Source organism: Dermacentor albipictus, unplaced genomic scaffold, assembly GCF_038994185.2.
Source record: "Dermacentor albipictus isolate Rhodes 1998 colony unplaced genomic scaffold, USDA_Dalb.pri_finalv2 scaffold_11, whole genome shotgun sequence".
Lineage (NCBI taxonomy): Eukaryota > Metazoa > Arthropoda > Arachnida > Ixodida > Ixodidae > Dermacentor > Dermacentor albipictus.
In genome coordinates, this window is record NW_027225565.1 from 5,155,512 (window position 1) to 5,182,517 (window position 27,006).

At 49.9% G+C, this 27,006-nt stretch overlaps 1 protein-coding gene across 2 annotated transcripts in view; it reads right to left on the reverse strand.

Annotated features, from left to right (window-relative positions):
• Rab14 (RAS oncogene family member Rab14) overlaps positions 1-27,006 on the reverse strand; it is an 85,408-nt gene that overhangs the window by 15,151 nt on the left and 43,251 nt on the right. For both annotated transcript variants that reach the window (XM_065443662.1, XM_065443663.2), the window contains exon 7: positions 16,301-16,441. In XM_065443662.1, coding sequence (XP_065299734.1) covers positions 16,333-16,441 — 109 coding nt within the window. In that variant the 3' untranslated portion in view covers positions 16,301-16,332. The remainder of the gene's footprint in view (positions 1-16,300; positions 16,442-27,006) is intronic.

Genomic DNA, 27,006 nt, shown 5'->3' on the forward strand with positions numbered 1-27,006 from the left:
AGGTTATCAAAATGGCGGAGGTTGTGGCTTTTGTTAATGCCAATTCGGACCTGCGGTCACGGCAAAAAGTCCGGAAAATTTGACGGCGAAGAATTCTTGTGTCCGAAATTTCAGCGTTCTTATACACCCTATGGGGTACGTACTGGTGCCGCGAAGCCGTCCGAATTATCTAGCGCCCGGAAAATCGCTCGTTGACTGTACTTTGACAACTCCTCCAGCCAATGAGGCGGCGTCAAAGACCATTCGTTACGATTCCTTTTTGTTACTCGGGCCAGCATTACCATGACTTTGGGTTCCCTTGCAATAAATTTACAGCCAATTTTCCCTGATAGGAGCACAAATTCCCTGAGTTTTCCCCGAGTTTTTTCAGACTACTCAAAATCCCTGAGAATTCCCGGTTTTCCTGGTTGGTAGACACCCTGACCTTCCCAAAGTGCTGCAGAACCCGCCCCCTCCACCACTAAAGTATACAGAGAATGGAGAAGAATGCGGGAGGAGGACGGGCTTCACTCTGTCTGGATCTGCCTAACCAAAATAGCACCGCTGCTGCATTTGTCTGTGGCCTCTGTAATTTACAGTTATCTTTACCCTCAAAGGCCATTGCTCTTGATGAGGAACTCAAGACAATACACAAGCAAGTGATTGATTTTTTTTCCATGTCACTTTGTGTGCCAACCATACAGCCACTGCTATAGGCACCATGTGCCATTAACAGCATCTTCACACAAACAAAGTGTCAGGTGCACAAAAGTTTATTCTATTAATGTGAAAGCACTATATGCCCCATTGAGTGAAAATCCATCCCAGTCGGCGAGACAAAGTTGGCGTAGCAGCACGACTATCGCTTCCAAAGCAAGCGAAGAAGATGGGCTCGCGTGCGGACAGTGCAAGAACAGAACACGCCAGCGTACTCAAACTGGGCGGCTGCGGTATCTGACGCTCCCAGGATCTTACGGCACCATGGCTGGCTAGTCTAAATAAACCATGGCCACTGAGGCTACCCCTGCGCGCCGCCTCGCACAAGTTGGTGACCTGGACGTGATCATGCATGCCAGTGTCGGCATACCCACTCTACTAAGGCGAGTGGCTTGACTTCATGTGGTCCAGCAGACATGCCGCAGTTGTAGGGTGTCTAGGAATCCTACAACAGGCCAGACATCTGGTTCATCCAGCTGGACAGCCACTTCCTTCTCAACAAGGTTCCAGGCTCCAGATGCCACCCCAAGGCCCCAATTTCTGTGACAACTTGCGGACAGCTGTCCTTGCTCACTTTGTCACCTCGAGCACTGAGTCACAACCGCTCTTGCCATTTGAACAGTCACATTATTCCGCATCTTATCGTTGATGCCACATCACCTGCATCCACCTGTGCTGTTCGTCAGCATCATACCTCTACTCGGTTCCTGAGCCTCCTCCCCAGCTCAAAGACAGCAGGGTGACTATAGCCTCTAAAGCAAGCAAAGAAGAAGATGGGCTCACGTGCAGATAGTGCGAGAAGACAACACATCAGCGTGCTTGACCGGTTACCCCTGTGCGCCACCTCCCACAATGGTACCAAAAATGGCCGACGGCACAGAGACTAAAAACACACTAAGAAATATGCTCGGATTCACGTCAAATTTCTCAGGGATGTTCTTGTAAACAAAGTAAATTAATGGCTTTGAAATGAAAATTTGGTAAATTTCGATCTGGGTGGGAAGCGAACCTGGGCCTCTGGCGTGCAAGACAAGCACGCTTCACCAACACCACGGCGGCTCCATGGTTTGGATTGACTAAATGTGTGCCTGGTGCATGCATCATTGTATATACATCACTTCACAGCCATGTGGCTGACTAAAGGTGTGGCCTAGCGTGTGCGTCATTGGGCACCTGACGGCGCAGCCAATGGGGAGGAGGTGGAGTCATGTCATGAGTGCATAACACGAGTGTTTTCATGGTGTTCCTAGGTCTACAAACGATATAATGATTTCGCATTATATCGGAGACTTGCAGCTCTCTGCCAGCATGCTCAATGCTGTTAGACTGGTTGCACTCTTACTTCTGCGGATCTCATGACAGGCAAATGTGGATTATCAGTGACAGTTGCATTGCAGAAGAGGTCAGGTCCCTTGGCGGTGAGCTGTGAGCTTCGGTTTACCCAACAGCAATTTACCCCCATTTGTGGGCAATGTTCGTGACCCAATGCACATAAATATTATAACAAAGTAATGGGCATAATGAAAAAAGTTGAGCTCCCTCTTCAACTTCCATTATAAACAGGTCTTACAGTGGAATCTTGTTAATTTGAACTTCTGGTTTATTCAAACTGACATTGCAGTCCTGTCAAAATTACATGTATTTCAATGCGAGGGAAACCCCTGGCAATTTGAGTGCCTAAGTGGTTGTGGAGTTAACTCTTTCATTACAACACCTATTCGAATCAATTGCTGGTGATCAATGTTTATATGGCTGATTTCCACAGGTTGTAGCCATTTCTCATCCACTTAAGGCCATCCAGTAGTTAATACAGGCACTGAACTTTCAGGATCAGTTTAACTTTCCCGCTACGGCAATGGTGTAATTTTTGATGGACCTTTTTGTGAACTGATGTGCGTATGTTGTAGCGAAAAGGGGCGTGGCTGTCCCACTCTGCCGTGCTCAAGAAAAAATCATGCCACTCACGATTGCATCGCACTAGCATCAAAATTCGGTACTCAAAATGACTCCCAGCAAGTCAAAAATTATATGTATTGCCGGCTTTGCTGTCCAACAGTGCTAAGTGGTGATGACCCGAAAATGACACCAGCTGTTCACTAGTGAGCTTTGGTTTGAAGTCAGAGTCGCATTATTCCACTAAAGTGTATTTCTGAAGCTCCGCCGCATGTCCATGTGGATTTGGCAATGTTGTCCGGGACGCGAGCACAGCTGGAAATCAGCAGATAGAAGCAAGTAGTGCGTCCCTGAAGAACAAGCAAAAACTCACTATATTTTGTGATCGTCAAGCCTCTACGGCTCGGCTGCACACCCTCGCACTGCTTCCCTTTCACACACACAACGCAATAAGATTTTACGGAGTCAAAAAGCGGAAATGGCTTCTGCTGTGCAACTGTGAGGCCCGCCACATCACTTCCCATACTAGTCAGTTAGTAAACGTTCATAGGACGATTTAAATTGTTCACAAGTCCATATGACTGGGCGCCCTAGAGACTCGTCCACTGCGTGTCCTTGTGGCTTGGCGTGTTTGGACAAGTAGAGTCTTGGAGGGTGGTGCCAGAGATGACGGTTCATGTGAAACGGTGTCTGCTTCTTCAATGTGTGCTTGGCTTCAGCCAATCGAGTGATACCACTTTGTTACGACCGCGCACGTCGATAGTGAACTGCTTCTTACCTCAATGCAGCACTCGGAGTGGCCCGTTATACGGTGGTTGGAGTGCCGATGAACTGCGTCATGGCGCACAAACGCGTGGGTGCACGAAGTGAGTTCTGATGGCATGTACACTGCACGTGGCGCTGCCTGTCGCGGTAGCGTAGTGCGAAGGTTTTCCATCATGTCTCGTAGCCTCAGTGCGTACGCTGCGGTGGCTGTACAACCATCTTAGGGACTGGCTGTGAAGAATTCTCCTGGAAAACGTAATGTCGTTCCGTAGACCAGTTTGGCCGCGCTGTAGCCGATGTCTGTCTTGACAGCTGTCCGGATTCCCAAGAGGATGAGTGGTAGTGCCTCCATCCAGCTGTGCTCTTCTGCTGCGGCGAGCGCAGACTTGAGGTGGCGGTGGAAACGCTCCACCATGCCATTGCTAATCGGGTGGTAGGCGGTTGTTATGATGCCAGAAGCACCAATGAAACATATAATGCTGGTGAAAAGTGATGATTCGAAATGCCTTCCACAGTCCGTTGTTATTATAGATGGTGCACCGAAACGAGCAACCCAGTCATGCAAAAAGGCGCAGGCAACCGTGTCAGCAGTGATATCTGCTATAGGTATGGCCTCCGCCCAGTGCATGAATCTTTCAATGCACGTCAGTAAATAGGCATACTCTTGGCAAGGCGGCAGAGGTCCGACAATGTCAAGGTGTACATGGTTGAAACGCGCGTCTGGAGACGCGAACATTGTCAACGGGGTGGGATCACAGTATGCTGATGAACTTTGGCATGCTGACACGCTATGCATCCTCTCGCCCAGCAACGCACGTCTCGGTTCATACCTGGCCAGATGAACCTTGCTGTGAGCAACTTTTGCATAGCTTTGATTCCAGGATACGATAGCTGGTGAACAGAAAGGAAAATGCGGCGATGTAGATTGGCAGGCATGAACGGCCGTGGGTTGCCCGTGGAGGTGTCACAGAAAATCTGGTCGCCTGATCCTGGAATCTGCATCCACTGTAGCTTGAGGGCTGTTTTTGTTGTTATGAGGCTTTTTAGCTCTTCATCTTCTCTTTGGGCTGCCACCAGCACGTCGAAGTTAACTCCTTCAGTATCGTTGACGTTTACAGCGCTCCGCGACAGGGCATCGGCAATGACGTTGTCGCTCCCTATTACGTGGCGGATGTCTGTCGTGAACTCCGAGATGTATGCCAGTTGCCAAAGTTCACGGGCCGTGTGCGTGCCACCGTCCAAACACAGAGCGTAGAGCATAGGTCAGCAGCTTATGGTCGGTTAAAATGAAGAGCTTGACACCTTCCAAGAAACGCAGGAAGTTGCATATACTCGAGTAGACGGCTAGCAGTTCACGCCCAAAGGTGCTGTAGCGGCGCTCAGTAGGTGTCAGCTTCCTCGAGAAGAATGCAGTTGGTTGTCATGTGCCATCGCTTAGCTGTTGCAACACGGCACCGATAGCCATGTCCGAGGCATCGACCATTAAACACTGGGGAATTCCTGGCCAAGGGTATGCCAGGAAAGCCGCATTTGCCAAGGCCAGCTAGCTTTGGTTGAAAGCCCTTTTTGCTTCTTCGCACCAAGGCAGGTAATTCGAAGATCCTTGTGTTGCCTTGAGCAGTCCATGAAGCGGTTGTATGATATGGGCGCATTTAGGCACAAAGCGGAGGTAGAAGTTTAGCAATCCGAGAAATTCACGTAGTTGGTGCTTCGTGATTGGCAGTGGAAAATCTTGTATGGCCTGCACTTTAGATGGGTGTGGCGGTACTTCCGAGCTCGAAATCATGTGGCCCAGAAATGATAACTCAGGCACGCCGAGTTCACTCTTGGCCGTGTTGACAATAACACCGTGCTCAGATAGGCGCCAGAAAACAATCCACAGGTGCTCTTCATGTTCTTCTGGGGTGGTGCTCGCGATAAGCAAGTCGTCCAGGTAGGTGCGACAAAAATTGAGGCCCCATAGAACACCATCAATAAACCTTTGGAACATTTGATCTGGGTTGCGAAGGCCGAATGGCATGCGCAGGAATTCAAATAGACCAAAAGGTGTAGTGATAGCAGTCTTGGGGACATCTTCCGCTGACACAGGTATCTGGTAGTATGCCAGCACGAGATCAAATTTTGAAAAAAGTTTTGCCCCATGCAGACCTGCCAGTATGTCGTGAATACCGTATTTACACGATTGTAAGTTGACTCGAATGTAAGTTGTGGGTCCGATGTGGGGGTTCTCACACCGGTACTCTTGGGACAAAGGAACGACAACACAGTAGTGCAAACAATCACAAGGGAATTTATTGCACCTTTCATAGATCAATGCCTGCTAGCCGAGTTGCTATCCACAAAACATGCCGATGGGCGCGCGACAAATCTAGAAGTCCGACTCACCACGACTGGAAGCGAGCGAATATGTTCGCCCCATGTTGGATCCCAATGCCTGGTCGTTCGCGTGTATGGTCACGCGAATCGTGGTGCGTTCGAAGGCGGCCATGCGAGGCGGTCTCGCAGAAGCATGGGTCGGCCGCGAACTCGGGAGACGTCCCCGCCGTGCGCCGACCCGCCAAGAAAGAGGGTCGCTGCACGTGCGGCACGACACGTCCGTCCCGCTTGCTGTCTCGAACCCAAAGAGATTCCCGAACCCAAGTAACCGCTCAGAGGCGCGACGCTCGTGCCATCTCTCGCACCACGCTTGTACTACTCCGACGGCGCACGGAGACGGGGCTATGCGGGAAAACAAGATATCAGAGGAGGCGCGAGGGTCGCGCATCCCCACAAAGTCGACCCCCCCATATCGCTTGACCGGGTGAAAAAAAAAAAAAAAAAAAAAGAAGAAGTAGGAGAGCATACCCGAGGGTGCATTCGGTAACGAAAATTTATTAGTAGCTGACATGGTCACTAGACTACTCGTCCTTACTAGTGCTGCCATCGTCATCGTTGCTGCAGTCCCACAGCGCGTCGTGGTCCAGCGAAATTTCAAATTTGGCAAACGACGGCACCAGGACATCTTGCAGAACAGCAGCCCACGCCAAATGCACCCAACCACACGCAGCCGTCAGGGAGGCTCTTTTGACAGGTCCGGTTGGCGTAATTTCGCAGTCTTCTGCCGCCAGCCACTTGTACTCACGGCGGAGCAGAACCTTAAAATTAAGGCGAAGGTCCAGGCTTGTTTCATGACCACATCGCACTTCAATGGCAGGGACCGATCACGCATTTCAGCGACGTACGCTGCAAGCTTAGCCTACAGCTCCGGAAAGCGTCCAGACTTCGGCATGTGGGAAATTTCTCACTTGCCGTCACAGAGTGAAAATTTCACTTCGCTGCAGTCGCCACTCTCGCACCACCCATTTAGAAACATCGGAATTGCGGCCCGCTGCGCAGTGATTTGTTTCTTCGGCGTAAAGAATGGCAGCCCTCTTGTACGCTGCTGTGAACGAGTGCCGAACGATTAGTGGGCTTGGAGCACTCATGACGACTGGGGAAGCATAGAAGTAGCCCGTAGCCGGCAGTCAAGTGGAACGCGTCAAAAAGTTGGTCAAACCAATACCAATGCCTTTAAACAGAGAAAGAGAAACCCGCGAGCAGTGTCTGCTCTTCCATGAACTACCGATACTCCCCGGAAGCGCCGCCGTTCTGAGGGTGGCGCCGCAAATGGGAACAGCGGCGCTTCCATCAACTATCGACACCCCCCCTCATGAGTGTTGCATACACTGCAAGACTTTCAAAAATGTTGAAAAACCCTTCCGAAAAGCGAACAAACACGCGGGATGGCGAAAAGATACGGGTAGGGCCATAGAGCAAACATAAAATTGTAACTACGTTGTAGCTCCCGTTGGTATCGCTTTTTTTGGCGGGGCCATGTTTTGGTTTCGATTGTAAGTCGACCCCCCAACTTCAGACTTTCAAATTAAAAAAAAGGGGTCGACTTACAATCGTGTAAATACGGTATGTGGCACGGGGTACCTGTCGGGTGTTGTGACACTGTTCAGCGCTCGATAGTCCCCGCAAGGATGCCAGTCACCCGATGATCGCTTAGGAACCACATGAAGGGGAGATGCCCAAGGACTGGAAGAAGGTTGGATGATACCCAACTCCAACATACATATGGTCAAATTCCTGTCGTGCCACCACCAGTTTCTCAGGCGACAATCGACGTGGTCGAGCATGAACCGGTGGTCCAGTAGTAGTGATGTGGTGCAACACGTCGTGTTTTACTGGGGATCCCACTTGGCGCTGGTGTGTCAGGTCAGAAAATTCGCTCAGTATGGAAATGAAATGAAGAGGGCCTGCTGGCTTGATCAGCATAGGGCTGAGCGGCGTATGTCTTGAAGGCTTGCCTTTTACATCGCTTTGTGACACAGGGTCCTGTAACCTCCGGCTACGCACGTCGACTAACAGTCCGAAGTGGCGCAGAAAATCCGCCCCGAGAATGGCGAAATTCACGTCGGCTACTATGAAACTCCATTGTAGCGTTCTCTGCAGGCCCAGACTGACGGTTAGGGAGCGGTTTCCATACGTGGTGATGGCCAGGGTGATGGCCGTGTTGTTGACTGCTTGCAGAGGCTATGTGTTTGGGCACATGCGGTCCGTGGGCGATGCTGGGAGTAAGCTCACTTCGGCGCCTGTGTTCGACGAGGAAGCGGAAACCACTGTTGCCGTCGGTTAGGAAAAAGACTGATGAGCGACGTTCTTGCATGGCAAAAGCGTCGGTCGCCCTCAGCACCTGCACGGGGAGTTTTCGAGAGCTCGCACAGTGGTACACGTTTGCATGCAGCATTGCCGAGCTTGCGATGGTACCAACATACCGTAAAAACCGGACTATAGGTCGGACCGGAATATAGGCCGATCCCCCAACTAACGAATTCTAAAAATGAAAAAAATCTTTTTCAGTGCCAAAAGCACCGAAAGACATGACACCCTTACCTATAAACAAATGCGACTCAGCGGGTTGCACAATGGTGACAGTATTTATTTAAATGCTGCTCGCATGTGCACCTGGCCATGTTTTTAGCGGTATCGCGCGACCATAGACCCGCGTGCTTGTCAACACCGTATTAACGGCGCTGAGCAGCGAAACAAACGAGATACACGCATGTGTACACATGCCCTTACTTTCGCTATTTCGCCGCTCCGTGCCGTGATGATGAAAGGTGCTGACAAACATGCGGGTCGACGGTCGCGCGATACTGTTAAAAATTCGTCGGGTGTACAATACACAGAAGGGCACGAAGTCTGCAAGCGCTACTCCGAATCAGAGCAACACGTTTGAACAGAGTCGGATGATGAGTGCTTCTTGCTGTCCAGTCCATAGGCACGTGCGATCTCTACCGCTTTCAAACGAATGCATTCGACAACAGGCAGCGATCTTACACGCAGCTCTCGGACGGACTCCGCAACCTTGCCTTCCAGTTCTGCAGTCCGCTGCGATCCGGCCACGAAATGACGTTTTCTTTTGGTTGCTGCCAGTTGTAATACATTGCTTTTACCTCCGCCACTACTGAATGCTATTTTCGGATACTCCAAGTCCGCGCTGTACCGCCAGGTTGCCGTAGGCTTCCACGTACTCAATCGCCTTTTTCTTGAAGGCGACGGAGAATTGACGTCGGCTTCCGCTCATTTTGAAACAAAATGAAAATGCAGCCTTCAATTAATATAACTTTGCGACAGTGGAAACGCAAAATGCCGGTGCCACAATGTCGCCACGCCATAGAATAAAGAACCAACGCCGCGCTGCTGATGATGGCGATGGCGAAGGCGGCTGTATACTTCATCCACCTACTGTTGCAAGACTTCCGTAGTTTTTCCACCAATGTCCGGTATATAAGTCGAGGGTCGACTTTTCGCGATGGTTCTTTGAAAAAAAAGTTCGACCTATATTCCGGTTTTTACGGTAGTTTTTGGCATTTCATAGGCAACTGCGGAGCACTCTTGACTGGTTGATCGTGATGCAGTATGGAGGGCGGCCACGGAATCCATGAGACGCGAGATTTTGTTCTTCTCTTGAAGCTGCTCATGTGGAGACTGTTCGCTTGCGACGTCCGCGACAGATGTGGGAGCTACCGCCATGAGCTTGTAGGCTAACTCGGCCAGTTTGGATAGATTGTTCCCATTTGAGGCAGTCATGACCATTCTGACGTTCGGGGGGATTTTCTGTAGAAATATTTCTCGGAGCAGCAAGCTGTCAAAACCATCCACTTTGCCGCCCAATAATTGCTACATGACGCAGCAGCTGGCTTGGCGTTCTGTCGCTGAGGTTGGCTTCATGGAGAAGCTGTTGTAGCTGTTGGCTTTCTGAGGGCATGATCCTGGAATGAGTGTTGCCTTCAACGCCTCGTAAACGTTGTCTGCTGGTGGGGAAAGCAACAGGTCTCGAATTTCGCTGGCGGTTGATGGGGGCAGACTGCTCACCACATAATGGTATTTCGTGGAATCTGCTGTGATGCGCCATGCAGCAAATTGTGATTCTACCTGAACGAACCACAATGCAGGACCCGCAGTCCAAAACAGAGGCAGTCTGATGTCGACGTCGGAGAGTGTCAGAATTTTGTTGCCTTGAGGTGTGTCCATAGCCCTTGCTGCTTGTCCGGGTTACCAATGTTGTGCGGGACACGAACGTGGCTGGAAATCAGCAGATAGAAGCAAGAAGTGCGTCCCTGATGAAGAAGCAAAAACTCACTTTATTTTGTGATTGTCCAGCCTCTACGGCTCATTGCGCACCCTCACACCACTTCCCCTTCCCGCACACTACGCAATAAGATTTTACAGAGTCAAAAACGGGAAAGGGTGCCTGGCTGCTGCTGTGCGACCGTGAGGCTGCCACAGTATCTTCAACCAGGTTCCAAGAGTTTCAACTTCACTTCTCTCATCAAATCCCGGCAAGCGGTGATGCCGGTGTCACTGCGCAGTTATCGAAAGTCGCTCACATGGCGTTGCCCCACGCAGCTAGGTTGCGAGAAAAGCGTTGCGCTCAAAACTATGCTGCACCTGCACTTCAATTTAATGATGAGGACTCAAGTTATGATTCTGAAGATAACAGCAAAGCAGATTTAAGCTCTGACAGCAACAAGGTTGTAGTCAGCCTGGGACATTCGCAGCGGTTCACCAACGAGTTTCCATTACAGTCGTGAGCGGTCTCCTTCCATGTGTGCACTTATCTCTTTTTGCACAACCTGGGAGCTCTACTGATTATCTGCAGGGTGCATACTTCACTTGGTCCTGATGTGCTGCCATTGGCAGCAAGGAAACTTCCGTTCATGCCAAGAAGGCCGCCCGTAGCAAAACTTGGCCCAGCACTATGGAGCAGCGCAAGACAGTTTACAACGGCGTACGATTTCTTCCTACTCTTCTTCTCTGCAAGAGGTGATAAAGACAATCTGCAAACGAAAACAGATGTGCTTGGATCCATTATTCTGTAGTTGCCCAGCTACGCCAAGAGCAATCGGTCCAGGGAAGAGGTGCATGACTCCAGACAAAATGGTGAAGTATGTTCCTTGGACTTCTCACTAGACTATTTTCAAAAGATGCCGAAAAGATGGAACTGCAAAATCGTGTTATGAGGACCGCAAAGTTGAACAAAAATTAAACGTTTTGTGGGAAAAGTGCAGAGAGCCCCTATGCTTCACAAAATCCAGGAACTGCTTCACCGCATGGCACGAACAATGACCTGGTCAAAGTTTCTTTTTTGTATCCGAAGAACAGCAGTGTACTGAACATTTACATTTGAAGACACTATTTCTAGGTTATTTATCGTGTTAGGCTGCTGAGCACGAGGTCGCGGGATCGAATCCCGGCCACGGCGGCCGCATTTCGATGGGGGCGAAATGCGAAAACACCCGTCTACTTAGATTTAGGTGCACGTTAAAGAACCTCAGGTGGTCGAAATTTCCGGAGCCCTCCACTACGGCGTGCCTCATAATCAGAAAGTGGTTTTGGCACGTAAAACCCCATAATTTAATTTTTAATTAAGGTTATTTATCTTTGAAATGTATACTCTGAATTTCTTTTGATATCAATGTTATTGTAGGCCTGGGGAATCTCAGGACCGAGAAGTTCCCCATACCGCAGAAAGGAACCCTCCAGGGGTCGGTGATCTCCCCGTTGCTGTTCAATATAGCGATGAGGGGATTGCCGAACCTCTTGGAGAACATCAGGGGTATCCGTCACGCAATGTATGCAGACGACCTGACCATGTGGACGTGCACGGGATCGGCGGGCGAACAACAAGACGCCCTGCAGGAAGCCATCGACAGGACCGAGCATTATCTACACCGCTGCGGTCTTTCATGCGCGCCGGAAAAGTCGGAGCTCCTGATCCTCAAAAAGAGGACAAGAGGGCGGCCTCTGCAGGACACACCTGACCCAACGTTGACACTAAATGGAGTCAACATACCCAAGGTGGACACACTCTGTATTCTGGGCCTCACTTTCCAGAAGGACGGTGCCGATCTCGCTGCCATTAGAAAACTGAAAGCGACAGTTACCCAAGTCGTGCACTTGGTGCGAAGAGTGACAAACAAAAAGCATGGCCTGAAGGAGCAGGACACAATCAGATTAATACAAGCCCTGATAATCAGCAGAATCACTTACGGCACCCCGTACCTGGGTCTCAAGAACAGCGAGAGAGACAAATTGAACACCCTAATACGAAAAACCTACAAGCTGGCACTGGGGCTTCCACCGACGACGTTGACGGAGAAGCTACTCAGCCTGGGCATCCACAATACTTGGGAGGAACTAGTAGAGGCCCACAAGACCAGCCAGATAGAGAGACTCAAGCTCACCAGCACGGGTAGGGACACGCTAATAAGACTGGGCTACCCAGTCGAATATGAGTCTACAAAACAGCGGGTTCCTCTACCCCTGAGGGAGAAGATCACGGTGGCCAGCATCCCGAGAAACATGCACCCTGAATACCACAGAGAAAGGAGGCGAGCAAGAGTGAAAGCTCTACGTAAGGCCTACGAAGGACCAAAACAAGGAGAAGTCCGATACACCGCCGCGGCAAAGTACAAGAACAGAGCGGCCCACGCTATCAGCGTGATCAACGGCCAAGGACAAGAGGTAGCTGCGGCCTCGGTAAACACTCCAGACATCAACTGCGCGGAAGAAACGACGATAGCCCTGGCGGCCACTACGGGCCAGCGAGAGGAAGATCTAATCACAATCATCACAGACTCACAAACAGCATGTAGAAATTACCAAAAAGGCCGCATTTCCAAACAAGCCCTGAGCATCCTCGAAAAACGAGACAATTTTCCAGAACTCATTGTCTGGGCCCCAGGACACGAGTCCCTGGAGGGTAATGTAGCGGCTAATGCCGCTGCCCGAGATCACATCCTCCGGGCTATCCCACCAGGTTCACTAGCACCGGTAGACCAACAAGATAGCGTCCCGAAAAGATACGCCGATATCCTGAGCCACTACAGGCTGGGTAGGAGGATCTATCCACCCCTGCATCCCCAGCTGACAAGAGAAGAGGCGGTGATCTTCCGAAAACTACAGACCGGCACATTCCCGCACGGCACCCTGCTACACGCCATGTATCCTACGAGCTACAGTCGAACACGGATATATCGAACCCACATATATCGAATTATTGTCTGTATCGAACTCGTAAATTATCCCCTTGAAAATTCTGTGTAAAAGTATAGAAATTCGTACGTTTATATCGAACGATATTTTTACCCGCCATTGGATATATAGAACGCCGCGTGATCTCGGCACTCGCTGCACCCGCGTGCTCCGCGCCTCCCCCGAAAGGCTCGGAAAATGTGAGAGCGAGAGGGAGGGAGGCTCAGACGGTACTCCCGCTGCGCACGCTCTCCGACTTGCGGCAACACCCAGCTTGCGGAACTGCTTTTATTTTTCTCTCTCCCAATGTCTCTCATCCTTCCCCCGCGTAACCATAGTGATCGGCTCGGAAAAGGTAGCCAGGAACGAAGGCGGCGGTGGCCTCCTCCTTTTGCCTTTTTTTTCTTGTTGCTTTTTCACGAGTTTTGCTCAGCCAACCAAAGCTCCTGTCTTTCGTACTTCGCTGTCGCCCTCGGAGGTGGCCATCGCGAGCACTTTGTTGGCGGTGGCTGTGCACGTGAATTCTTGTGTTTTGTGCGCGTTCCTGAGTTTCGTGTTCATTATTGTTTTGCGTGCGTCTCATGACGTGTGACTGGATCGTGGTGAGCTGACGCGGAAGCAATGGCCGCAGCAAGCACAAGCAGCGTCAAGAAGCGCAAGAACCTGGACTTTGCGACAAAGCTGAAAGCCATTCAGCGTGTTGAGGCGGGCGAGAAAAGTGCGACGGTGGCAGACGACTTCGGGATTCCTCGGAGCACTCTAAGCACCTTGTTAAAAAACAAGGCGGACATAAAGTCGAAAGCGGCGGAGTTACGAACATCGGGAGCTTGTCGTGTGCGCGCTCCTGCCCACGAGAAAGTTGAAAAGGCCCTCTTTGCGTGGTTTTTAGAGGTGCAGGCTAAGAACATTCCGGTGGATGGCCCAATGCTAATGGCTAAAGCCAAATGGTTTGCCGCTGCACTCGGTGATGACAACTTCGCCGACAAGACAGGGTGGCTGCAGAGGTTTAAGAACCGCCATAAGATAGTTGGCAAAACCATTTCTGGGGAAAGCGGAGCCATTATCAGCCAGGATATCCAGCAGTGGATTTCGAAGGAATGGCCGGAAATTTGCGCGAAGGTTTCATCCGCAGAAATCTTCAACGCCAACGAGACCGGGTTGTTTTGGCAGATGCTGCCCAGCAAGACGCTCGACGTCCGGGGCAGCACGTGTCACGGGGGCAAGATGAGCAAAGTCCGTGTGAGCGTTCTGCTCGCTGCTAACATGTCTGGCTCTCAAAAGCTCCAGCCCTTTGTGATTGGCAAAGCAAGGGCACCGCGCTGCTTCAAAAACTGTAAGCAGCTCCCCGTTCGCTACGCCTTCAAGAAGAAGGCGTGGATGACGCGTCAGCTGTTCACAGAATGGCTGCAAGCGTGGGACGCCGAACTGGGCAAATCGGGGCGTCACGCTTGCCTCCTCGTCGATAACTGCTCGGCCCATCACACCACCTGCAAGCTCGAAAACATCACGCTCAAGTTTCTGCCGGCTAACACGACAACAAAGTTGCAGCCGCTCGACCAGGGCATCATTAAGTCGTTCAAAGTCGGCTACAGGAGGCGACTCATTGATAGGCTTTTGGTGAACCTCCGCATGGGCACCGAGCTTAAGGTTGACCTGCTGGGGGCCATTTAAATGATGACGGGCGCCTGGAAAGACGTGAAGCAGGATACTGTGGCCAACTGCTTCCGGAAGGCAGGCCTCGTGACAGCCAAACTTCCTGAAACCTGCGAAGACGGCGATGGCGACGAGTGCATGGACGACGCGTTTCGCGAGTTGTCGTCCCTTTTCCCGGCTGCCGTTCCAGCCTAAGTGTCTGCTGACGATTATGTGAACGTTGACAGCAATGTTCAGGCTGTTGCGAGCCTCGCCGACGAGGATATTGTAGCTGCTGTCGGAGGGATCCAGGCTGACAGCTTGAGTGGCGACGAAGATCGTCCGGACGAGGGCGCGGCTACACACTCGTACTCCGCCGCTGAAGTGGCGGCAGCGTTCAGCTTGATTCGCCGTTGTTGCGGCGACATGGAAGGAACCGGGCTTTCGCACCTGAACAGCCTCGATAAGATCGAGGTTGGCGTCTTTAATTTCATTTGCAAGGCGAAGAAGCAGACCAACATAAGCGATTTTTTTTCACGCAAATAAAGCATTACGTTGTGTCGTGTGTGCGGAAATAGTTGTCGTTGAATGCGCCGATCGGTAGGTCATCGTCCGCCACAGGTAAAGTCTCTGGGCCTGTATTTTTTATATCGAATTTTTGATATATCGAATTAATTCGCGATCCCCTTCGAGTTCGATATATCCGTGTTTGACTGTATACCCACAAATGCGCTTTCTGCTCTACGCCTAATACCCTCTACCACATGGTATGGGAATGTCAACAAAACGCATCGACACCGCCCATCACCGGACCAATCGTCGAGCAGTGGGAGGCCCAGCTGACAAGCTCGAGCCCTGAAGACCAGCATCGCCTGGTGAGCAGGGCCAAGTTATCAGCTCAGGCCCACGGCATCCTGGACTAGGGAAGCCGCCCACCTCGGACGATTTTACCGTCGGCTCATTTCTACTAATAAAGTTTATTCCTCCTTACCCAATAATTTTTTTTTGGCAACGTATGTTTTTCGAAAAGGCATTTCATTATGTACAATATGCTGTGCTGCGATGTGTGCTGGGATATTGTTTGTAGTGATAAATAATTTTTTTACGAGACCTACAAAAACTACCACTTTCTCTCGGTAACAAAAGAGTTAATTCGAATATACTGCACCGCCGACCTTGCTCTCAGCAGCGCACTAACTCGCATGGTATTCCTTCCGACGCAGCAGAGTGCCTGCTGCTGCTTAGTCTTCTTTCATTGCAAATAGATAATTCTGGCACCTCTAACCTACACCGAAAATTTTCATTGAACAGTAAAGTCAGGGGGCGGGGGGTTACACACAAATTTTGCCTTGAGTAGCGGCTTCACAGCAGCGAAAATTTCACATAAAAGTGTGGCTTCATGGCAGTACGCACTGCCATTAAGCCACATTTCCAGAATTCGTCACTCCTGTGCGAGCTGTGTGCATGCGCCACCTATCTCAATGCTGCATGCAAGTCTTCCATTCAATGCGCTTAATTCAATTTAAACAAATTTTGTGGGCCCCCTCTGAGAATGAATTATCGAGATTAGACTACTGAAAATCAAAGTGCCACCACCACAGTTCGATGTTGCCACATGGAGGAACAGTACTCCCAAATGCAGCAGACAAGTGCATGCTGCATTGACAACCTGTGTGAAACTTGCACAAGTGCATTCACATTAGCAAGCTTGCTACACGTTGTCGCCCGCCACAAACCTGTGCCCACTTACCCGGAAGGGGGGGAGGGGAGAAGCAGGGGTTCCTAACAGCCACAGGTCTCCTTGTCTGTGGTAGCCTCACTCGTAAGGCTTGTCGTGGTCCGTGTCTGGGGCTTGTGCTGCACGCCAGACTCGGCTGCATTCAGGTCCAGGCTGGCAACGACAATGAACAGCGGATTGACGATGATGAGGAGAGCACAAGCCTACTTTCGTATTAGTGTGTTCATGGTTTCAAGTGAGATCACAGTAGGGCAATTCCATGAGATATCAACACAGGTCTGAAAATTCGTACTTCACATTAAATTAAATATTTTATATTTTAGGCACATATCACTTAGTGCTACGAAAGTGAACTCGGCTTCTTTGACAAATGGATAGTCCAGGAGAAAAAAATGCCAAAGTTCTTCACTGTGGAGGTGCCATTTACATGCACCGGGCCTACTCGCAAATTCAGAACAATGTGAAATACGAAATATTAGGGCTACAGAGAATGCGTTTTCTTGTGTAAAATGTATGTCTAAGGAAGAGTCAGGCAGCACTGCTTGAGGTTTCTGTGCAAAACAGAAGTGTCTTAGAAAAACTTCTTATTGTGCAACAATTTTCAAAAGTTACATTTACAAATTTGTGTTTCCTAAACCAATGCATGTGGTAACTTGTTCAACAATTGAGCTGAACATTGTTGCTGTATCACGAATTACCATTTTTTGCAGTTTGCCTTAATTGTGTAGCTTTGAAAAAAAATGAACACTAAGAATCAAGAAAAAAGAAATCGTTAATTTTTCTCAAAATCTTGTGAACAGCTGCTCACAGACTGAAAAAAAAGGAACATTTAAACATGTTGCATTAATCTGTTTGCAGACACTTATAGGTGACAGAAATGTTGAGGAGACAACAGACAGTGCACCTGAAATGGCTAGAATGAATGTAGCTTCACCTGGTTAAGGCAGCTGCCACATCGCCAGAAACTTGGAACGTAGTTTGTTTCACTTGCTCTGTCTGCCACCACCTCCAGTAGACCCACTCCCCATTATATTATAATCTACCAACTCATTGTAGACAGACGATTTTTACAACCACCTCACCTGAAAGCGCGGACGACGGCCAATGAGAGGCCTCAATACCAAAATGTACATCAGTAAGTAAGACATTGCCTTGCTTGAAATCGTAATTCTAGTTTACCAAAACTGCCTTTTGTTGCAATTATGGTTAAGTTTAGCCAAGTCAGAGGCTTACCAACATTTTTTTTAATCCTGATGTCCATTTTTCATAACACCCTGCTGCATCTTGGCGAGGCTTTCATTTTAACCGCCTATATTGTCATTGCAAACGAAATAATGCAACATGTTTTTTATTGTTATTTTTTCAGGGTCTGAACATCTGATTGAGAGATCTTAAGAAAAATTAATGTATTTTTTTTTATTTTTTCAAAGTGCTCATTTTCATCAAAACTATACAATGTCCTTGGCAGTATGTATGAATATTCTTTCTCCCTAATGGGCCATAATACATTTTGACATGGCTGTGGTGCCAACTTCAGCCACACTGCCACCAACAATCATGTTTTACCTGCCGTGGTTGCTCAGTGGCTATGGTGTTAGGCTGCAGAGCACGAGGTCGCGAGATCGAATCTCGGCTACTGTGGCTGCATTTCGATGATGGCGAAATGCAAAAACACTCATGTACTTAGATTTAGGTGCGCGTTAAAGAACCCCAGGTGGTCGAAATTTCCGGAGCCCTCCACTACGTGTGCCTCATAATAAGAATGTGGTTTTGGCACGTAAAACCCCATAATTTAATTTTTTTGACAATCATGTCGGCTATAGAAATTTAAAAATTATTATATTATGGGGTTTTACATGGCAAAATCCCATGATCACAAGGCACACTAGAGTGAGAGACTCTGGATTATTTTGACCAGCTGGGGTGCTTTAATATGCACCTAAGTCTCTTGTAGTACACGAGCCCTTTGAGCATTTCATCCCCACCGAAATGCAGCCGCTGAAGCCAGGATGGGACCAGCGACCTTGAGCTCAACTGCAGAATGCCACAGCCACTGGGCTACCACGACAGGTTGGCTATGGACATTCCAACCACGAATGCAAACCTCCCGAGTCAGCACACCATGGAGCTGACATTATCATGCAGGCACGTACCCAGGGGGGGGGGGGGGCAGCACCCCCCCCAAATCAAGTGGCATACACCCCCCCCCCTCCCCTCCCCACCCACACCACCACTCCTCACACATTCCTAAAGCGCCACCAGATCAATGTTGAGACTTCGCAGCTGTTCATCGGTCAGCATTATGCTGCCTTTTTCACTCCTTTTAGATGGCGGTAGTTATCGGCATCTCTTGTAATGTGAAGGACAGTTTTCTCGTAGATTCCGCACCCGCGCGATTGACTCGAGATGCGTTCAGTTGTCACCATCTGTTCAACCGTCACGCGCATAGCTGTTGCTTTTGTTAGTTCAACCTTCTTTGTTTAGGCTGATTCTGGGACCAGGAGAGGGATGCGGCTGTTACTCAGCTGGTCTGTACTCTCATGGAACGAGTTGCGGCCAGAGAAGACGCCAATTGCGTTCAACTTATCCCTTTGCTTCTTTGTTTCCTTGAGTTACGGCTCGCCGCGACGCTGGCAGATGCCCGGAACCATATACACGTGATATGGGTAAGCTAAGGTGGGAAATAAAATAATGTGAAAGAGCGTCCATCATGGAACCCTGCAATAACCCTTAAACCCATAAACAAGATGACTGTCGCCCGTTACCTCGTCTGTTTTTCCCTAACTGTATAGCAGTTTTCGTGCAAAATTGGCAACTGGAAACAAAAATCGCAAGGAGTTGAGAAATTAAGTGATCTACTAAGGGAGAGAGCCAAGGCAACAACCAAACTGCAAGCAATAGCGAATAATAAAAAAGTTAACCGCTGTTTATGAGAATATTTATGGATCAACATCTTTTTATTTAAAAAGGAAGTAGAGAAAACGCCGCCGGAAGTGGAGAACAATTACATGTTTTGAATGACGCTTCTACAGTTATCGGTCAAACCGCCTCACGTAGCCACTTCTCTGCTGTGCTTATGTGGGCGTTTTTCTAACCTTTCGCAGTGAGCGCAGTACGTCTAGAATCGCAGAGTTCTGCGCTCTAGGCGGTTGTATGAGACTGGGGGCCGCACAGCGTTATGCAATTCGCAGAACTGTCAAAACTGATCAACAAAGCGAAAATAACTTATATTCGAAACTATAACATGAGAAAGACTGAAGAAGCCGTAAAAAATGAACGCAGCCTAAAATCAGTAAAAAAGAAACCTGGCATAGGACAAACCATGATGTATGCACTAAAAGATAAGAAGGATAACATCATCAGCAATCTCGAAGATATAGTAAAAGCAGCGGAAAAATTCTAAGCTGACCTGTATACAGTAGCCAGAGAAGTCACGATAGTTCACTTAGAAACAGCTCGCCAGTCTACAACGCCACTACAACGGTACCCCCGAGTGCAACAGGAAGCCAGCGGGCCGCCCGAGAAATACCGTGCCGGGGCCAGACTGTCAGCCAAAGGAAGCAAGGATGGGCGCTTCGACCTCACGCACGCTGCAAAGCTACTGCCGCCGTGCTGAAAGATTGCGGAAGCGCGAAGCAGCCAAGGCTAACTTTATTTCATTTAATTTACGCATAACAGCAAACATTGTGGGCAGCGTCAGCGGAAACAAAGGCCAGCAAAGGAGACCGCGTCGTCATCAAGCCACGGCAGTAGTTGATGCGTCTTCTGTAAAGCATCATCGAGCCCGTTCAGACAATGGCCGAGGAAACGAACGAGACCAAAGGAGCGTCGGCCGCTCGACAACTATTCTGCTAATTAGCACTGGTAAAAATCAGCTAGGTCTTAGGAGGAGCCCCCGCATTAGCAACAAACGCAAGCGGGAACGCTCGACGAAGGCGAGCTTGACGAAGGCAAACGCCGAGAGCGTGGTGAGGTCTCGCAAGGGGCGACGCCTGTCAACTCGCGCCCCCGGGCGTACAGCCAGCTGGATGGACAAGCGCAAGAAGGATCGCCCGTCTGCTAACGAACCGTCGATGTCGAGCGGGGTACGACGGGCCAAGAGCCTTTGTGCCGTCACCACAGTACCAGATTTGCCGGTGGCCGCGTCGACGCGGGGCCACACGCGTGGCAGTCGCAAGTGAACGCATTCCGCTTCCAGCGTTTCCACCAGGGCTAACAAGCCCGCGCCAAAGAAACAACGCCGCTTACGTACCGGCGCGCTAGCGGGTCCGGTGACAGCACCAGTGCGGATCAGCAGGCGGGGCGGTCGCACGCGAACGCGCCTGTCCACCAAGGCCAGCGCGGTTACAAGTCTACTGCCAAGAAATAACGCCGCGCGAGGAATGGGCCTGCGAGCTTCGACACGGGCAACGCCAAGGCAGGGGCTACGAGCCACAGGACGAAACCGCGAAGAGAGGATGCCACCGATAAAGCGTGCCAAGAAACGAGAATGTGTAACGAGAAAGCCGTAGTCGGGAAGTGGGCCAAGCCAGAAGAGGTTCCGGTTTCCCTGAAATTGTAAACATATAGCGGCAAATCTGCCCGCACAGCCGCCGCAGCATGGCGGCCAGTGTGTTCCTCAATAAAACCGGTTCACCAATAAAACCTCTGAATTGAATTATCCTGCAGTAAACACTATACCTCCCGAATGATTCCTACAATTAACCCATGGCCCTCAGTCCCCAGCAGCTACAGAGCACCTGTCCAAGGCGGCGGTGTAGGGGTTGGAGTACGGACTCCGGGATGAAGACCAACAAACTTGGGAGGGATTTATTCTACATTATGTACAAGGAGGTGAGCGACAAGTAACATTCGTACAGTCATTACGGGCCGGCAGCAACTCGGACGCTGCGGCCCGCGGCAAGAAGTTCGAGAGAGGTGAAACAGGGAATCAGGGCATATCCCAGCATCCTCAGGTCTCTCTGGAAGGCTTCTTATAAGCCCTTCGAGCACTGCAAGTCACGTCATGCTTGACCAATGGGAGAGTCCACTCCGATGACGCCACTTGCAGCCAATGGTAGGCGCCCGTGTCGCGTGGCACACCTGTCGGGGCTCTCTGCGGTCTTGCCACGCAGACTGGCAATCACTTCTAGGCCGGAGAAGGAGGGGGGCTGCACCTGCTCCATTGTCCGACGCCCACCTGCAAATCCCGGCGACTCGGCTCCGCAGCGGTGGCAACAGCCTTCTTCAAAGACGAAGGGGGTCGATTGCGCTCCATTGTCCCAGGCCCCCTTCTAATCCCGGCGACGCACGAACTTGTTGCCTTAAACTTGTTTGCTCGGCCGCTTCTCTGGAATGCGCTTTCCTGCTCCTGCATTCCTCAATTAGCTGTGCTGCCACTCGAAGCGGTTTGGGGAACTCGAAGTAGCCTCAGGAAATGGCGCCATATCTAACAGCTCGTCCTCGCCCCGGTTGTTCTGAATGGCCGGTGAACTCAATTCGCTGGCCATGAGGAACGCTGACAGAAGCTGCAGGGTACTGGGGTAGAGCCTCGTTTGACAACCCTCGGGATCCTGGGCCCTGGAGAACATACGTCAAACAAACCAAACAACACAGCGCTGCACCACGCGTAAGCGCAGGCTCTTCACCCCTGACTCGCCAGGCTATTACTGAGTCAAAATCAACCCTGATCTTTTAGTTCCCCAATTTTGACAACAGTTCCAACCACCCTTCCAAACAGCCATGCATTTCTCCTCGATTGCCGACAAGACCAGAGCACTATTGTTGTTGCAAAACAAAAGGGTCGTTGAGGATGCAAACAACAAATGAAAACAGCCGAACATAACATAAGTGGCCTAACTACACGAACAGCATGTTTTCAATCTATCGCAGTGGCGTACTTATCGCACGTAATGGTGCCACTGAACAATCTGGTCAACTCCACAAGTACGTAATCACAAGTGCACCAGCCTTGTGGTCACTAAACAGAACGCGTACTTGCATTGTAGGCAAACTTTTCATTTACGCTTACTCACGTTTCTTCCCTGAAAGTCCTACAGGACACGTGACGTAAACGAACAATTAAACTTGCGGGACTTACACACTCCGCAGAACTCTTAAAATGATGCGTCTTCTACTAACTCTTTCCACGCACGCTCACTAAAGAAGTCAGAATACGGCTGCCCTCCACACACGAGCAACCCAGTCATAAATCTGCTTCCTTCCGTCCACACAGGACATGCGCTAATGGAACTAAGAACGCTTCTCAGTGCAAATCATGCACTCACTGAAAATCTACGCGCTTAACCTTAGAAAATTCAAAAACACATAAAAAGCAGGTTAAATAACACACGCGCTTTACCATAGGCCTCTGAACGATAACCTTGACCTTCAGGTTACTCGCACACACACAAAAAAAAGCCTATCCACTTATTAATGAGCATCTCGCGAGACTACATGTTTACATAAAACGCATCTTTCGAATCTCGGAGCTTTCTCAAACCAAAACATAAACAAAGCTCAAACCTTACACCTTGAAAGAAATCCTAGTCTCAAATCGCGAAAAACTTTCCAATGCTCAAAATAAAAAAACAAGACACTCCATTTCTACGGAAGGGCTCTTCGCCTCCCTTTCCAAACGCTTATGTCTGACTCATACTCTGAGCCGTCCTCGCTGTGGTCGCGGCTTGAAAGCTACTCTGGCTGCCGAGAGACAACAAAAGGGCTGACTAACTATCAGCTCCCCCAAGACGTTACGGTCTTCTGCCAATTTGCGTCCTCGCGCCCCGCTTTCAACACAAACTCGTTTGACCGCGTCGCTACTGCCCACCTGGTCTCGTCCTGCCACCTTGCGTTTCTTCGAACTGCACGCTGAGCTGTGAAAAGAACTACGGAACGACGAGGAGCTTAACTGCCTCGTGCCCTTTGTCCGCGTCCGTGCAGAACATTCTTCGCGGTCCCCCTTTGACCTGTGGCTCGAACGTTCTGGATGCGTCAACGTCGGCCTAGACGACCGCACCTTCTTCCTCGCGCCCTGCCCTTTTGGGTTTCTCGCCATCTTTGGCGGCGCTACATTAATTACCGACTTTCGGTCTCTACCGCGCTTCTTTTTACGGCGCTTCCTCTTTGCACTCGCTTTCATGTCGCCTTCTCGTGCCTCGTGCTGGCCGGTACACATTTCGTCGGCCCGGATCGGTCTCTTACCCGCACAGTCTGAGTGATTCTCACTTAAATCAACACTCGCTCTGCCTCGACTGGCGGACAGCTCAACCGACTCTGGAACAATGCAGCAGGCTTTACTCCAGTAAGACAACTCGCACTCTTGCGAACTGCCCTCTGCAACATTGCCCAGCTCACGCTGTGCATCGGCACACAGCCCGTCGGTATCGATCGCTGTCTCACGCGCACAGTCCGAATGATTAACTGAATCATCCCTATCTAGGCCATCTAGACTGGCGGAGAGCCGCACCGATCCCTGAACAATGCAGTTGTTTTCTCGTGAGCTACGGAGCTCGCCACCCCGAGAATTACCCTCAACTGCACCGCTCAGCTCGCACTTCACTTCTGCACGCACATCTGGCTCTACATGGGTGCTCGCTTCTGTCGGGTCAGAAGTGCCCTTCTCTTCGCTAGCAACCTCGCTAACATTACCAGCGACGCACACGCTCGGTAACTGTGCCAATTTGTTCGCAGCTGGCCTAGCTGTCTCCACAGTCATCTGTTGGCACAGCACCTCGTCGCTCTCACTACGGCCTTTAACGGCCTCTGTTGCCACTAAGGCATCGTTAGCAGCTAGCCTTTTCCCTTTACTTATGAATCTGCAGCTAATCTCACAGGCACTACTCTTTTCGTCGGCTTCTGGCGAAAATCTGCTAAATGCTTTCTCATTCTTTCGCTCTGTACTACCTACAGAATTCTCAGAAAGCCGTTGTCTCTGTGCCAATAACTGATCACAATACTCTATCTCTTTGATCAGTGCTGCCTTCTCTCTCGCATACTTTTCCTCTCGCTCACGTTCGCGTTCATTCTCACGTCCGTGACGCTCACACCTAAGAGTAAGTTCTTGAAGCTCCTGCTTCCGTTCATTCTCGCGTTCTTCACGCTGACGCTCACTCCTAAGCTCACGACGCTCTCGCAAACGTACACGACGCACACGCTCCCGTGGCTCCTGTATCACCTCCCAAGCAAGCTTAATGCTTTCATCATCATTGCCACTATCTTGAATCGCCTTTATGATAGCTGGCGTTTCCATCCGTTCGTCCGCCTCAACTCCCAAATCGTCGCACACCAGCAACAAGTCTAACCTCGTCAACCTTCTAAGATCCATGGCAGCTGCCCCGACAGGTGGTTAAAACTGTTTTCCTTAATTAATTTGTGCAAACACACAATGCAACAAACTCCCGATTCCCAGAACTATCAAAATTGAACACACAACCTTTGAGTCTGGCGAATCATAAGGAAAAAAACCACGCGCTCACTTACGGTTGCAGCACCCTGCCATCCGGTTCGTTCGTCCGCTGTTGCCGGTTCCTTCCGGACTCCCTGGGTCGAAGGCTCGCTCCTTCTTCGATACTCCCAGTCTCTTCGGACCTCTTTCGACGAAGGCTCTCTCTTCTTCGCTCTTCCCGGTTCTTTACGATCTCTCTCGACGAAGGTTGATTCGTAGCGCTGCCACCAGCTGATGCATTCGGAGGCGATCCTACCGCTGCCAACCAGATGTAGGGGTTGGAGTACGGACTCCGGGATGAAGACCAACAAACTTGGGAGGGATTTATTCTACATTATGTACAAGGAGGTGAGCGACAAGTAACATTCGTACAGTCATTACGGGCCGGCAGCAACTCGGACGCTGCGGCCCGCGGCAAGAAGTTCGAGAGAGGTGAAACAGGGAATCAGGGCATATCCCAGCATCCTCAGGTCTCTCTGGAAGGCTTCTTATAAGCCCTTCGAGCACTGCAAGTCACGTCATGCTTGACCAATGGGAGAGTCCACTCCGATGACGCCACTTGCAGCCAATGGTAGGCGCCCGTGTCGCGTGGCACACCTGTCGGGGCTCTCTGCGGTCTTGCCACGCAGACTGGCAATCACTTCTAGGCCGGAGAAGGAGGGGGGCTGCACCTGCTCCATTGTCCGACGCCCACCTGCAAATCCCGGCGACTCGGCTCCGCAGCGGTGGCAACAGCCTTCTTCAAAGACGAAGGGGGTCGATTGCGCTCCATTGTCCCAGGCCCCCTTCTAATCCCGGCGACGCACGAACTTGTTGCCTTAAACTTGTTTGCTCGGCCGCTTCTCTGGAATGCGCTTTCCTGCTCCTGCATTCCTCAATTAGCTGTGCTGCCACTCGAAGCGGTTTGGGGAACTCGAAGTAGCCTCAGGAAATGGCGCCATATCTAACAGCGGTCAGACCTGTAATGCAGCAGAGAGTGCTAAGAATCTCTGGGTCCGGACAGGCCGCTAATGGAAACTGACCCTGTCAACCTTTAATTGCCGAACTCTGTTGAGTGAGGCCAGCTTAGCAGGACTCTGAGGAACTATCAGACATTGTTTGGGATATCATTGGCCTTAGCGAGATCAGAAGAACTGGTAAGTTTTATACATTGCCGAATAACAGACATGTCCTCTGCTATAGAGATCTCCCAGTTAAGAAGCAATACGGGGTAGGATGCCTAATTCATAAGGACATAGCGGGCAACATTGATGAATTCTACAGCATTAATGAGAGGGCAGCTGTAGAGGTATAGATTAAAGGTAGTACAAGCCTACATTCCAACATCCAGTCACGATGATGATGAAATAGATCAGTTTTATGAAGATGGTGAATTAGTGATGAAAAAAGTGCAAACTCAGTATACGGTAGTAATGGGCGACTTCAATGCAAAAGTGGAGAAAAAACAGGATGGCGATCAAGCAATTGGCAACTACGGCGTTGATTCTAGGAAGGCTAGAGGAGAGATGCTGGTAGAATTCACAGAAAGGAATAAGCTGAGAATAATGAACACCTTTTTCAAGAAGAGTAGAAACAAAAGGTGGACTTGGAAAAGCCCTAATGGTGAAAACAGAAATAAAATTGACTTCATACTTTATGCTGATCCCAGCATAGTGCAGGATGTAGAAGTGTTAGGGTAAAGTGCAGTGATCATAGGTTAGTGAGGGCTAGGATTTACCTCAATTTGAAGAGAGGAAGGGTAAAATTAGTCAAGAAGAAACAGGTCAACCTACAGGCAGTAAAGGCAAAAGCAAACAAATTTATGCTGGTACTTGCAAACAAATATGCAGCCTTAGAACAGAGAGATGAGGATGACATTGAGTTAATGAATGAAACCGTAACTAGGCTGGCTTCAGAGGCAGCAATTGAAGTGGGAGGCAAGGCACCAAGGCGACCAGTAGGCAAGCTCTCCCAAATAACTAAGGACCTAATAAAGAAGTGACAAAGAATAAAAGTGTCCAACTCGAGATAAGATCGAATTTGCGGAACTGTCAAAACTGATCAACAAGGCGAAAATAAGTGATATTCAAAATTATAATGTTAGAAAGACTGAAGAAGCCGTAAAAAATGGGCGTAGCCTGAAATCAGCGAGAAGGAAACTTGGCATAGGACAAACCAAGATGTATGCACTGAAAGATAAGCAGGGTAACATAATAAGCAATCTCGAAAATTTAGTAAAAGCAGCGGAAGAATTCTAAGCTGACCTGTATACAGTACCCAGAGAAGTCACGATAGTTCACTTAGAAACAGTAAT